Source organism: Aedes aegypti, chromosome 2 (genome assembly GCF_002204515.2).
Source record: "Aedes aegypti strain LVP_AGWG chromosome 2, AaegL5.0 Primary Assembly, whole genome shotgun sequence".
Taxonomy (NCBI): Eukaryota; Metazoa; Arthropoda; class Insecta; order Diptera; family Culicidae; genus Aedes; species Aedes aegypti.
In genome coordinates this window covers 300,220,695-300,236,363 of record NC_035108.1, presented here as the reverse complement: position 1 = coordinate 300,236,363, position 15,669 = coordinate 300,220,695, and the positions used below count along the sequence as shown (strand labels likewise).

The window sequence follows — 15,669 nt, the reverse complement described above, 5'->3', positions numbered from 1 at the left end:
CCCGCAGCACTTTACGCTCGAAAACATAGAAGGCTTTTCGTGCCCATTTACTTCGCGGAATACGTCATTGTCGCATGTCACAAGTGTTCCATGGTAAACAAACTCTTCAACTACTTCAAACACATCCCCATCAAACATTACCTCAGCACCAACACCACTAGATCTATCTCTACCTGCAACCATGTACTTCGTTTTGGTATAATTGATGGTCAGGCCTATCCTCGCTGTATCCTGTTCAGGGACACGAAGGCCTCTTCGACTGACCTGCGATCGATTCCAATAAGGTCGATATCGTACGCAAAGCCAAGGAGCATTTGCGACCGTATGATGATAGTGCTGTTTCTCTGCACATCCGATTTCCTAATAGCACCCTCGAGTGCAATGTTGAACATCAAATTAGGAAGTGCGGCTCCTTGTTTCACTCCGTCTAACGTCACAAACGAGGTCGAACACCATCCAACGTTGCACGTATCAGCCTAATTAGTTTCGCCGGAAAACCATGTCCAGACATTGTCTCCCACAGCTTATTTCATTTCGCTGAATCGAACGCCACCTTGAAATCAATAAACAGATATAGTCGCTACAAGTTATACTTCTGGAACATGTCTACGATCATTCGCAAGGTCTGTTGTCGATCGGCCCCTCATGAAAATCAACCTGGTATTCGCCGACGAATGACTCCTTAAGCGGTTTCAGTCTGTTAACCCTCTAATACCCAACCCCGCTTTAGACGGGGTACACTTTGGAATTTTGTGTATATTTTCGTAGCTCGAAAATCAAAATGATTTTATTTTTCGCTGAAACCTTGACTAATAACACGCATATAAGAAAAGTTTTTTATGACTTTTGAAACATGTTTGCATTTTTTAAAATTGTTTGAAAAATTGGATTCTTGTATAACCTACAAATGCCCGGCGTTCATTTAACGTGTGTTAAATCGTACATTTTATATGTTTCTACGATAAACGTATGCCAGAAGTAGAGCTTGGTGGTATTAAAATAATTTCAAACCTGTTTTTCCGTTAATTACACGGAAAATTAAAAAACTACCAGAAAAAAAACTTAAAAAATAATATTTTTAAAAGTACTGTAAAAACTTGAATTTTTATTTTTGACAAAAAATCAGTAATTAGAAGATTGAAGCCTCTTCTAATTACTGATTTTTGTCAAAAATAAAAATTCAAGTTTTTACAGTACTTTTAAAAATATTATTTTTTAAGTTTTTTTTTTCCTGGTAGTTTTTTAATTTTCCGAAAAAATGAAAAAGGATAGGGATGTTCAAACATAAAAATTGAAAACCAAAGTTCATAGATTTGCGAATAAAAATAAATCATTGCCCAAAACGTGTTTAGAACGATTTTAGATAACTAAAAATGATATTTAGATCGAAAATAAAAATTTGGGTATTAGAGGGTTGAACAGAATGCGTGACAGTATTTTGTAGCAGGGTAATTCCTCTGTAATTGGTGCTCTCCAGTATATGCCGTTTCTTGTAGATTGGACGTACGAAGCCATCCAACCAACCGGTAGCCATTTCTTCGTCCTCCCATACCTTCAGAAGTACTCTGTAGATCGATCGGTAAAGCTGCTCATTTCCGTGAGTCTTGTTGTTCTTCAGCTCGTTGACAGCCTTTTTAACCAGTCCTATGGTTGGTGGGTCCACAGCTTGATCACTCTACTTTTGCCTTTCTTGGTTGGTGAAGAGTCTTCGATAAGCCACCTAACCAGGGTTACGCTACTTACATCGTGCTAGAAGAATTTCTAGAGAAACCCGTAACGGTATTTCCTGGTTTCTTTTTGGCTGTTGTTGGCCCCCTGTTTTGAGGACAGCTGCGCCGAACGCCCAGGATCCTCAATTGAGGACAGTGATTTGCGCAAATAGCTTGAAAATGATACAAAATATAATGATATTATGTTTGGAGAACTTGTTCATAAACATGATATTTTCTACTCACTCAGTGGACATTATATTTCGAAATTCACTCACCAGGTGGCGCTACAGCATGATCAAATGTACCTAGTACCTGCGCATCCAACCCCCTGAAAAAGTTGGATGTCCGACTTTGAAAATGCATATTTCTGTTGTTTTTGAAGCGATCAACTGTCTAGAAATAAACGCGTCTATTAAAAGCTATTTAGCAATAGACACTTCCTAGCTTTGTGCAATGAAAGTTATTGTAGAAGTGCAGTGAAGAGGTTTTAGCAGAAATAGAGTATTTTGGTTAGAATTGAAATTTATTTTTGAAACTGTTTGCTTATAGAACATAAATAATTGATACATGATATCAAGTTTTCCCCCGTAGTAGTAAAAGAGTTGAACTTTTCTAACCGAAAACATTTTTTACAACACTTACTGCTTCCAAAAGATCGCCTAGCGTTGATTTTGTCTTAATTAATCCTCACAATAGACTTTAATAGTTTTTCTGTCTCTGTGTTTATTTTATGGGAACGTAAGTATTGATAACAATTTCGGGATTTAAGCACAATTGTGGGATACCTTGGGCGTTAACGGGTTGAGTATGTGGTTTCTTAAGTTTTTATTCTTTCGACACTCAATTGTTGTCATTCCTGCGTTAGAATTCACCAAGGTTCTTCAGTTGTTGAACCTTCTGTGACTGCGTTAAGATGTTTATCGTATTGCTATTTTTACTTTTCATTTGTTGAGGTGGAAATAAATTTGAAAAAATTAGCCATAGAAATACTCAAGATTATGATTGTTTTAGTAGCCAGAAACCACTGCGAAAATTCGGACTCTTTTCAGAGATTTTCGATTGCAAGTGGAAATTTCAGCATCGTCAGCAAAATAACATACAGCTTAAATTTTGTAAGATTTTCTCTAGAATAAAAGTAGAAACTGGAAATTTTCATACGCCTTGAAATTTTTACTTGGGTTTCGCAAACGCACACCTCCTTATAACACATCACCTCCATTATAACACAAAACCGGTTTGTCGTGGTATCGCGTTACACTGAATAATGTCATTGGCGCGGAACTTTTTCATCCAATCTGGTTTTTAGTGCTTACAAAGAACAATACCCATCATACCGCAAATCTTTGAATTAATGTCATAATGTTTTAGAATTGTCCACAATGTCAACAATTGTATAATTCTACAAATTTCCAAATCAAGTTTATCTGGTACATTCTGCGCCACCTATGTGATTTGCGAATAAAATTTCGTTTTCTTCCAACGAACTCAGCACGATTTATCAATTTCATACCGAGTGGCACAATATCGATGTATCGAAACCAACCTGAACCGCCTTACTTTCATTGTTACAAATTTGCCTCGCGCAACACTTCTTGAGCGACGTACACATTGTTATACATGCATTAATTAATCGCTAATTGGCAGCCGACCGATGACGATCGCCAATCAAACAAAGCAGAAGAAGACGAAACAAAAAGGTAACTCTATACAAAACAGGCATTCGGTGTAACAGGTGGTCTTTGAGGTGGCCGAATTGCAACCACCTGTAATGCGAGCACGAAAGCATGGCAGTGGTGAAAAAAAATCAAAACACTTTCCTTTCCTCCTTTCATCTGTGGCAATCGACCGGTATACAGGTAACCCAACGAGGAGGAAGCAAATGTATCCAATTACCTACGTGCTTATGGTCGATACGATTATGGATCAAAATTATAATGTCGGTCGACGTTACGCTCTATCTGCTGTGCGGGCTGATAGTGAAATGAATTCAACCTTTGTGCTTTCCCTACAGGTGAAATACATTGCAAAATTTGTTCGAAATGTGGAACAGCAAAATTAAAATAATTGCAACAGATCCAAATGTTGAATGAATAATCCGAATTTTTGACTATGATAACAGCGACGAAATAGAACAGAAATTAGTCACCCAGGGGCTTAGGTCTGACCCCGAATGATTTCCCGAAATATTCGTGTTATCTGAATGCCCGCGCTGATAACGAATCATGTTGTACGAAATCGATGTTGACTAAAAAAGTACACGAAACGCATGGCGCATCAGATGTTTGTTTCGTTGATTGATAACGAAGGTGTGCTGCGAAATATTAAAACATCGTTAGCATTTGATATGAACTGTGTTTCTTGTTTTGATTAGAGTGAACCAAACTTTTTGAAAATATCTCAAACAATGATAATGTTTTTTTTTGGGTTTTACATCTATAGGAGAATAGAATAACAAACATGGAAAGAAAACCTTTTGAAATTCTGCAGATTTTTCTTAAGTTCATAGATCAAATGTCTTTTCTGTTTTTATTTTAGTTAAGATCTCCCAGATAAGCTTTTCGTAGCCGGAGCACGAAACATACACTGCTTTCTTGTTACCACTCTTGGTGTCCTGAAGTGTCCCTCGGTGTCGCAGTTTCTCAACCACCAATCTGAAAATGGTTCCAGTTTTTTATTGAGAAATTACTTATTTCAGTAAAGAGCAGTTTCAAGATTTGTAGCAATGATACCTCAACCGAAAATTTTACGGAACATATTCATTAAATAATTTCTGAAACAAAGAATTTTGGATTACTGGATATAATTACCTTGGGTAAATTATATCCAGTAATCCAAAGAATTTATGGAATTTGTCGGTGTAAGTCCTAGGGCCTTCAGAGATTTCGACGTGACTCCTCCACAAGTTCTTCAGGAACGCCTTCGCAAATTCCTCAAGGAAGACCTTCAGAAATTCTTCCAGAAATTTTTTCAAAAATACATCCAGAGATTTTTCCAGAGATACTCTCAGAAATTCTTTTGAAGATTCTTTAAGAGATTCGTCCAGAAATTTTCCTACGTTTTTTTTCAACTATACTTTCAAGGATGCTACTTAATCTATTTTTTTCCAATTACATTTCGTGATTTTTTGGATCTAATTTCCACAATTTTCAGCCGATTTCAATGAAATTTTGACACAGCACCACAACACTATTCTAGTTTCATGACCTGTAGTATGAACCCAAGTCACACGGTCGGTTCCGGATTTATACGAATGTCCCGTGTAGAAATCATTCAGTGTGCATCATTTTATAATCATTTTATATCCTGATATGACGCATGATAAGGTTTGCAATCATCGGATTGACGTCCTTTTCCAGAGTGTTGGAATCGACTCCCAAGTATCCCGGAAGTACTTGTAAATTACCAAATGTTGCAAGAAATTCAGTATGTATCATATTATAGTCCTGGTTGAAAATCGTGAAGACTTTGCGAGAACCAGAACATCCCAGAAGTACTTGTAAATGACCCTATGTTGCAAGAAATTACTGAATACTTAAGATGAATGAGTCGTATGATATAGACCGCAATCGACCGATTGACGTCCTTTTCGTGGGTCCCGAAATCGGCTCTAGGATTTTTCGGAAGTACTTGTAGATGATCCGATGTGTCAAGAAATTAATCAGTATGCATCATATTATACTCCCGGTGAAAAAACTTGAAGATTGATGTGTCCCATTTTGATCCCAATTGATGCCCCAGGAAACCGGAACCGGTCAGAATGGTTACAAATGAGCTGAAAAAGTCGGAATATACTAATAGTTTATGATTCAGCTACAAACACTGTAATTTTGTTTGATCAGTACAAAATAATTATGCAAATGTCTCAAATGACCTTCAGACCGACTCCACAGGACACCTGTGTAAATCCGGAACCGACCGTTCAACTTGGATTCCCAGTACAGGTAATGAAACTTTAATAGTTTTGCGGTGTTACCAAAATTTCATTGAAATTGAGTTCTTTTTAATCCTTCGACCTTGACGCTTGCTCCTGGGCAGTGCGTCAAGAAAGCCCGAGCAGTCGTCAGTTTTTTTTCCTTTTCGGGTCGTGCCTCAGTTTTTTTCTGAGTGCTTTTATATAACCGAGCAAACGAGTGAAGCTGAGAGTGGATTGTGGCTGCTCAGTCAAGGATAATGGATCAATTGGTGAGCTCGTTTCATGCTTCTATTTCTAATCTATAAAATATGTATGACTGCACATTTAACCGTTACAATGGTGGGACGTAAATCTGAATTTTCAACAAACTATGAATGGTTCGTCACTGTGAGTGTCGACACAAACTCTGATTCATGAATTATTTATGTTTAACATTTTTTTATTTTCAGAACACCCCTTTTTACCTTTATTTTTGTAATAAAAAAAAACTGAATGGTTCGACACTACATGTGTAGACTTGCGAAAGGTTCACTTTATTAAACAAACTTTGGATGGTTCGCCACTGTAAGTGTCGGCATGAGAATAAGAGTGTTCTATGATGTTCCAACCAATCGAGTTTTTTGTTTCTTTTCAAATATGTAAAATATAATAACACATGATTTCGTCCTGACAGCTGTAGGAATGTTATATTTAGATATTTGTTCAACAAACTTTGAATGGTTCGTCACCTCAAGTGTCGGCAAAATTTTCCTCTACATAGAAATTGTTCATATCAAATGAAAATATTATATTTACATATAAGCATGTATATATCTCACAAATCATTATTATCATGTATTATCTTCCCATTAATAAACATCCCTCCCAGTAACCTTTGTGGAGATGCAGAGGCAAACACGGTCTCCAAATAGCAAAAATTACACACTAACATTCCTTCCCCCAATCCCACCTGACTGCAAAGACGTGGCCGGCGCCGTTATTGACCCTGTATAAATAGAGGCACTGAATTATGCACATTGAAGAAGATTATGGCCAATCCCTGCCAAACTTCTAGTTGATTCTTTGTGCATTTTCACTGTCTTCGGTCAATCACGGAATAGCAACCATTGATATGTGTAGTCAGTCTAAGCTAAGCTAAGCTAAGCTAAGTTACCAAAATTTCCTTGAAATCGGCTGAAAATTATGAAAATTTAAGCCAAAACATTACCAAAGAAGGAGACGGACCTGATGTAGTGGTTAGAACACACGCCTCTCGCGCTTAGGACCTGGGATCGAATCCCATCCCTGACATTTGTGGTCTTATGACATCAAAGTTATAGTGACGACTTTGGAAGGGAAGTACCGAGATGAATTAGCCCAGGGCCAAAAATCTCGTAAAGATAGAGAAAAAAAATCACCAAAGCTTGTCTCCAGAATGACATTCGCGAGACAAGCATGGCTTGAAACATAGACGGATTTCTGACTTGAATGAAACATTGAACAAATAAATTGATTAAGTAGTTTCCGATTGAATTCTCGGAAAAGATCGTTAAAAAAATGCTTACAAGTTATGTTACGAGAAAATTTTTAGAAGTGCACTCAGTAAACTGCCTGGTAGGATCCTCTAAAAACTCATTTTTTTTTGTTTCGTATACTTCCCTAGCGGTCTCGGACTTTATATGTTGGGGCCTTCCTTAGCCGAGTTGTTAGAGTCCACGGCTACAAAGTAAAGCCACGCTGAAGGTGTCTGGGTTCGATTCCCTGTCGGTCCAGAATCTTTTCGTAATGGAAATCTCCTCTACTTCACTGAGCATAGAGTGTCGTCGTACCTGCCACACGATATACGAATGCGAAAATGGCAACTTTGGCAAAGAAAGCTCACAGGTAATAACTGTGGAAGTGCACATAAGAACACTAAGCTGAGAAGCAGGCTCTGTCCCAGTAGGGACATTATTGCCAAGAAGATGTTTGTGTCAGCCTAATTGTAGAAGTACGCAACAGAACACTAAGCTGCGAAGCTGTTACCTTCAGTGATTCCCATAGAGATTGCTACAATCAAAGATTTTTTCAGGTTTCTCTCAAGATATTCTTCCAGGGTTTTTCTGTATTGATTGTAGTTGTAAATTTTCCACCGATTTATCCAATTGTTGACTCAGAAGATCTACCAAAAATATCTACAAAAATTCTTGCCTGACTTTAATTCCTGAGGTTGTTAAGAAATTCATTTCCCATTATTTTAATTCTCTAAGAATTCCTCCTTATGAAATTCTACAAAACTTTCTACGCAAACTTTTCAATATATTTTAACATTAGTTGTCCCTGCATACTTCGAACTGCCCATTAGGCATACCGCAACGCTTTCGCCACTTCTGCTTGTTGAACGATAATGTTTCTCAAGTATCTATAGAATGGTAGGTTGACCACGAAATGATTTATTCATTAACACTTCAGTCGTCGTGCTGTTGCATTTTGTACAACATCTCTAAAAAAAACCTCGCTATTCGATCACAACAGCACGCGGTGGTTCTGGCGGTGGCGAACCGCGCGACGACTGGAAGGTTAAGGTATGAACCTGTTAGAATTCTTGTTTTTGTTGAATGTGTTGGTTTGAAAGTTCAATGTGATTTTTTTTTTCATCAGGCGAATTATTTTAAAACGCAAATGTATTTGTTCTTATGCTAGAGGGATCCAAATAGTCGTATTGGTAAACGCGCAGTTATTCACAATGCTGAGGGTCGTGGGTTCAAGTCCCACCGGTAAATAAAGCTGGGATATCCCTTTTTAATAAGTTGAATTTTGTTAAGAGTCATGGGAAAAATTTAAAGAAATTATGGAGCACCTCTAAAACTTTGTCCCGGTGATATTACTCAACGTTTTATACACAGGAACTCATCGGAGTCATGGACGAATGTAACAGTAAAAGAACTACACAAATCCGTTGACCCGTTCTCAAGCCAACTCGTGACATACAACCACCAGTCCATTTGTATTAATACTAGTGATACCGGCAAACTTTGTCGTTTCATCAAGTGGGCTGTTGAAAACGTTATGAAAAATTCCCTTACAAAGTGACACTTAAGTTCACTTCCGTTTTCCGGATATTCCGAAAAAAAATCTTTAACTTCTCCTTCACACAAACACGTCGGCACCCTTGAATAGTATAATAGTGAAAAATATGCAAAACCGTTAACCCTAGGGGCTGTCCATTAACCACGTGGTCATGTTTTTGGACTTTCAGACCCCCCTCCCCCTCGTGATCTTTTGTTAATAAAACAATTTTTAAATTTGTATGGACCGTGGTCACTGGCTAGACCCCCCCCTCCCTCATAGATGTCCACGTGGTTTATGGACGACCCCCTATATAAATAAAAATAGAATGGTGTTTGTGTGACATGAAATGGCTTGAGAACGAGTCCACGGATTTACTTTATTCTATCATAGTTTAGTTTTTGAAGTGTTCCAACGTGTTCATGCTTAGAAAAAGTTTGGAAAAGTTTTCGGAACAGTCGAAAAAATGGGTGAAAACTAGTCAGTCGTATTGTATGGAAGATTGCATGCCATTTTTCAACAGACTATTTGAACCGGAACCACTACACAAAATGTCAAATTTTTGTTCCCGTTTTTTTTTTTTTAATTTTTCGGTGGGCTTTTCGCAAACATTATTCCACACAATCACGTCGCAACTTCTGAGGTATGCAACTGCGAACGAATAACGTAAAACGGTGGGTTATGTATATGCAAAGAAGAAGATAGATTTCCACAAACATATTTTCAAAAATACCTTTACGAATTTTCCCAGAAATTTCTCCAGGGTTTATCTAGGAATTTTTCCAAAATTTTATCTAATGGTTTCCTATACATTCCAGGGATTTGTCGAACAGAATTCAAAATAATTTCTAGAGTAAATTTTCCATGAGCTCTTCAAAAACTTCATTTAGAGTTTCGTAAGCAGTTATTGCAGTAATTCCTATATGAATATCGAATCCATTCAGATTTCAGCAGGCCTTGGAAAATTTAACGATCATTGACACACGAGCCATTATCTCATCCCACTTATTGGCCTGCATACATACAACACGCATGACACTTATCGTTCGTGGAAAATAACGAGCCATGAACGAAAGCAAGACATACCCACTGCTTGACGCCGATCACTGTGTGTCAACCAGGGTTGGGAAAAATCTTGAAATTCACTCTACAGTAGCCAAGCAAAGCCAATCACAGTCAGCGAAGCCAGTGAAACTCACGCCCATCGCTGCTGTAGGCAAAAAGCCTTGAAAATAGCAAAACACCCGTTGCTAAGGGCAACCCAGAATTACTGTAGAAAAATGTTCTATTTCCCGCTGCATTTCCCGCATTTAGAGCCTTCAATGCCACTCATGATTTAGAAAATTCGTGCACCAAACATAGGCTACTTGATGAGATTCACGTTTTTGAACTACTGTACTGGGAGGGCCACGTGATTTTCGCGAAAATTCAAGCCTACTACTATTACCATTCCCAGCACTGGTGTCAACACTTGTAACATTCGCCGACCCACTCTCATTCTGATCAAGAAACAGAGGCGATTTTTTTTTCTTTTTTGCTATGTTTGCAACCAAAAGGGTATTCAATGGTCCAATAGATTATATGATTAGATTGTTAAAAGCTGCATTACCAGAAAATATGAAAGATATTACCAATTTTATGCAAAACATAAATCACCCGAATGGCAGTGTTGTTGTTGCAGTCTGTGAGAGTTGCCACTCTTGATCGCTCTCGTGCCACGTACCATACGAGAGAGTGAATGTTTACATTCATAGGGCTCTCAGAATGCGATGTGCCACGAACTGTTATGGTTTGCGAACTGTAACACTCTCCGAATATGGTTCGATCGGCCTATTCGGATCAAAATCCAAACACTGGATTTCAGAATTCGGTCTAAGTTATTAGGGAAACTCAGAAAATATGGCATGGTATAATCCATTTTTTCCTTTCGTAATTTGTCCAATGGTTACATTATAATTATATTCAGTTCTTTCTAAAGTTTCAACATCCTTTGAACGATTCTTTGAAGAGTGCCTTTCGCTTTATCAAGTAATTCTAAAACAATTCAATCAGAGACCCATATTATTTCTAGGTCTTAAAATATTTTGGCTTTTTTGAGGGTATCCAGTTTTTTACATATTCCGATTCTACGTTAAAAATTGAGTCAGAATCCAATGTTTCACAATTCTCCGTGTCCTGGAACTAATTTTAAAACGTTTGAAATTAGTATGGAAATCACTTTTGAATCACCCCTCGGCAAATTTTACTTCGGAACGAGCTGTCATTGTGTAAATTGAAATGCCATTCAGTCTACGGCTTGAAATTTTTTAAAAAATTTAAAATTTCAAAAATAAGATGTTGAAACGCAATAAAATTGTGATATACTTAGAAAAATTTGATCATTCGATCAAGCTACACAAAACTGTAAATTTTTCATCACTAAACAACCCAATTATCTGAAAAAAAAAAAGTCTTAGAAGATTTCCTAAGCGGACATTTCTAAGATTTACAAGTAAAATTTGTGTAAAAAACTGTAAAGAAATCTCCTGGGGATATTTTCTGATATATTCTTGGTTGAAATCTTTCAGAAAACTTGAAACAAAATTTTGGAAGATATACTAAGAAATTCCGTAGTAAGGTCGGTGTTCTCTTAATAGACAGTCCCCTATAGCCGCACTAGTGGCTTTTTACGGCCGTTTTGCTATAAATCGTTTTAAAATATTTGTTGACATGAAGGCCAGGAGCTATTTATCTAAGTACCATTGATACACAGCTTGATCTTGTTCAAAAAATGATCGAAATAATTAGTTTTGCTTAAAATTTGAGCTCCACTGTGCTTATAGTAAACCTATTGTTTCTATAGTAGCATTACTGAGAGAAACTATTTTTTATCATACGAAATAATTGATGAATTAAGATCTTTTTCTACATCAATCGAATGCTTATGATCCACACTTTAAAAGTATTCTCTTAATAATGTATTCGAATCCTCTGAGCAGAATCTCAATAGAGAAACTTAAAAGTAGATCCACTCAGTGGACGAGTATCTGTCACTGAAGAAGACTGCAAGTGGTAGTCAAAATACGCGTATCTGTCAAAGATAAGCATTTAGGAGCGGAATTAAAAGATACATGGTACTCCATCTACTTTTAAGTTTCTCTATAAAAGTATTGTAAAAATATGGTTTTGATTTGTATTTTGCAAACGCCGTGATGCTAGTGCTACTACTATAGGAACAGAAATTAGAAATAGTGCTACTATAGGCATATGTGTTAATAAATACAAACATATGAGTTTTCGTAGTTTTCATATTTTCCCACAAAACCAAGAAAAAAGGCTTTCAGATTATGTAAAAATAATGACGCTAGTGTTATTTTTCGATTTTATACGAATATTTGTGCTTAGCTATGCGGCTATTGGTACATCGACCCTAGTTACGCTGAATTAAAAGAAACTGTGGGTATTTATAGGAAAAAAAAGAATTCTTGAGCAATTTTACAGGAAGAAAATTCTGGATAAATCAGTGTGACAATTATGAACCGATCTGGTTGAAATCCACAAAAAAGAAACATTTAGAATGTGATCTGAAAATATTCTAACAACGTTATTATCTTCCTTTGTCTAACGCAAATATCAGTCCGACCGAAATTTCAAACATAATACGCATAGGATCAATATGATTAATGCAGAAAACGAAACAGAATGTTGAAAGAAGTTAACCTTAACAGTACATCTTACCAAATGAAAACAGTACATAAAACCAAATGAAAATGTATTATTACATTATTGTTCCAAAAAATGTTTTCAAATTAGATTGAAGAGTGCCCATATAATATAATTGCACCACCCTCGCTCAAAGTGTTCTATTTTTTTATTTTGCTTGGTAACTGTTTTAAAATTTCAATCAGATTGTATCGAACTATAAAGTGTTCGTTGAAAACCCATGAACGAATAAACAAATAATGCTGTAATTTTATCAAGTGCCCCAGCGAATGTCCGAACATTGCACTGGCTAATGAACCTTAATACATTTGACCGCTAATTCAATTAATTTGCATGAATAAATGCAACAACAAACAACAGTCACTGGCAGGGTAGCATACTTCAGTCACTGTAAGGGTAGCATACTTCAGCGACACTCAGTCTGCTACATACACGTTCGGTTTTCTACATGCAAATTAGTTGTGCGACCACCAACGACTGTCTTTATCCCTACCGGCACCGGCTGATCTATGCACAATGCGCCATACAGCAGGAAGCAAAACTCGATTGAAAAATGCCGCTCCACCAACATTTTACTCGATGGTTTTTCAGTACGACCGTAATTAACCATTGCTTTTTGTTTCCTTCTATAAATTATAATCGATAATTTCTCCATACTGTATATCACATATATGTACGGTGAAAGGTATATAAGGTACCCCGGGGCAAGTGGGACATAAAAAAACGATAGTTCAAACAAATTGTTCAATATAATTTTCAAATGTCAATATTTTGCAAATCCAACAACACGGTCACACTTTGGCAACATATTTGCTGGTGTGTGCATGAATTTGATCGAATAGTTTCAAAATTGTGAAAACCTTAGAAGGAAGATGTTTAATGAGTTATTAGACGCAGTTGCCTCGCTAAACGGGGCAAGTGGGACACATCCAGTTTCGTGCGTAAAACCACATCAGTAAGTCAACCAATGCAATAATAGGATTGATAAATCATAGATATTATATTATAAGTACATATTTGATATACATAAGGGATCAACCATAAAATACGTAACGTTTTAGGAAGAAACCCTACATTTAATAATATGTCACATCGCATTTAATTTTAAACTTAAAATTTCTCACAAAAAGCGTAAAGAGGTATAAAACATGTTCAAAATATATCATTTCGTAGTTATAAATCGAAATGCAGCAAGTAAACTTTCAATAATTGACGATTTTTTGAATATGTTCTGTTATTATTGTTATGCATGGCGGAAAACCACTCAATGGGATGGAATTGTTTTCCGCAACTACTGAATTTGGTAAAAATTGCAAATAAAATTCAATAAAAATAGAAAAGTAATCGTTCTCATGATGTCTTTTAAATTTTATTTATATCTTCGCTCAATTTTAAATTCGTATTTAAAAAATAAAAAAAATATTCAGAAATATTTTTAATTTTTTCTCCCTTTTCAGCAATTATGTAATATAAGATTGATTTTTTTTCGATAAAAATCATTCGTTTGAATGTTTTAATGCTACTCTCTAAGAAAATGTTTGAAACGTGTAGGAAAAGTTTTAATTCTGGTGCTTGTTTTGATAGGTCCCACTTACCCCGGGTATTAAGAAATTTTGGGGTAAGTTAGACCATAGAAATTTTCATATGAAATGAAAACAAAATACCTGTTTATCGTAAGCAGCTTGTAATAATACTTAAAGTTGTAACTTACCGATGGTAATTTGATTTATGACACAATTATTTTTTGCGAGCCAATGCAGAACGTGATACGTGTCACAATTTATCATGCAAGTTCAAAATGGCGCTGAGCTGGCAACTGTTACAAGGAGCACATGGTAATAAAAATAACAATATGTTTTGTACTAAATACATTCCTTATTATTGTATCTTCAACTTTCTAGAAGAATACCCCCTTGAAAAAACTTTCCTAAACGAGCTATGACGGAAGGTCCCACTTACCCCGTATTCTCACTTGCCCCGGGGTACCTTACGGGATAGTCGTAATGTAACGTATATTTCGTTGCCATTTCAATTCATTTCGTTTTGTTTTCCTTTCTCTTACAGAATCCGCCCTCAAATACCACGTGAGCTGATAGATATGTGCCGGGTGTGCACCCAAGTCACACCCGGTGAACCCCAGGTCTATCTGGGGTCCGATAAGGCCTTCACCTTCGATTATGTGTTCGACGTAAACTCAACACAGGTATGTAAATTTCGACGTTTAGCAGTTGATTACTAGTAGAGGTTAAAGGGTACTAAATATTTATCTGCTGGCCAGATCATTTAAAGATATTTATTAAGTTCCACTACAGATTTTTGTTGATCAACCATTTCAATGTTTTCTGGTAAGATCTTGGTAAGCATGATTGTTTGGTAGACCTTAACAATTCATTAAAAAACAATTGTCATTTTTTCCAAATACTTTCCAAAATGTTCTGTTCATTGGGAATACTTTCAAAATTCTGAACAACTTGAATTTCTATTGAACCTGGGTGGCCTCAGCTTATTTCATTCGATATAAATTAAAAGTTGTTTTGGCTTTGTCTTATTCTTTCTGGTGCTACGTCCCAACTGAGACAGAACCTGCCTTTCAGCTTTACCCTGGGAAATCCAGAAAACTTCCATTCAAGAAAAGATTTTCGACTGGTGGGATTCGAATCCACGACCTTCATCATGGTCATGCTCAATAGCTGCGCGAATGCCTCGTCGCTATTGACTGACTGGTTCAGAAGGCCTGTTAATTGAGAAACACTTAGTTATTGCAAACACTCAATAGCAAGCCTTGACTATTTTCTGTCACGAATCGTCCGAAAACTTTATTTTGCATCAACCGAAATGGCCACCATCGAAATTCAGCTAAAAGCGTACGCCAAAATTATCGGCACAGACCGAAACTGCCAGGTGGACCTTAAGCGGTCCGTGTTCCAAATTGATCGTGATGTCAACGAAATCAAGATCCCACTGCAGGCGATCGTGAAACTGCGCAAACCTGCTCCCTCGCCTCCGCAAATCACATCGTCTTCCATACTGCCGACTCCGCAGCAAGCCCAGATGAGTCTTCCGGTGATTCCGAAGCTAAGACAACAACCCCCAGAGCCACAACATTTCAACAATGATCCCAACATGCAAGCCATGGTTTCAACGTTTCGCATTCCGATAAACGTTGGAAACGAGCAAAAGATGGTCAAAACAACCCTGCGGTACAAAAAAGCTCCGAAACCCATCGTTACAGAGATTGAAACGCAAACCGAAGAAAAACAGGAACCACTGAGTGACATCTACCCAAAGGATCCAGTAGCACGGGCATTGATGTTC

At 37.0% G+C, this 15,669-nt stretch overlaps 1 protein-coding gene across 8 annotated transcripts in view; it reads left to right on the top strand.

Moving 5' to 3' along the window:
• The window catches only part of LOC5571651 (kinesin-like protein KIF21B), a 148,537-nt gene that overhangs the window by 74,859 nt on the left and 58,009 nt on the right, over positions 1-15,669 (top strand). For all 8 annotated transcript variants that reach the window (XM_021845514.1, XM_021845513.1, XM_021845516.1 and 5 more), the window contains one exon: positions 14,419-14,557. In XM_021845514.1, the coding sequence (XP_021701206.1) occupies positions 14,419-14,557 (139 nt within the window). The remainder of the gene's footprint in view (positions 1-14,418; positions 14,558-15,669) is intronic.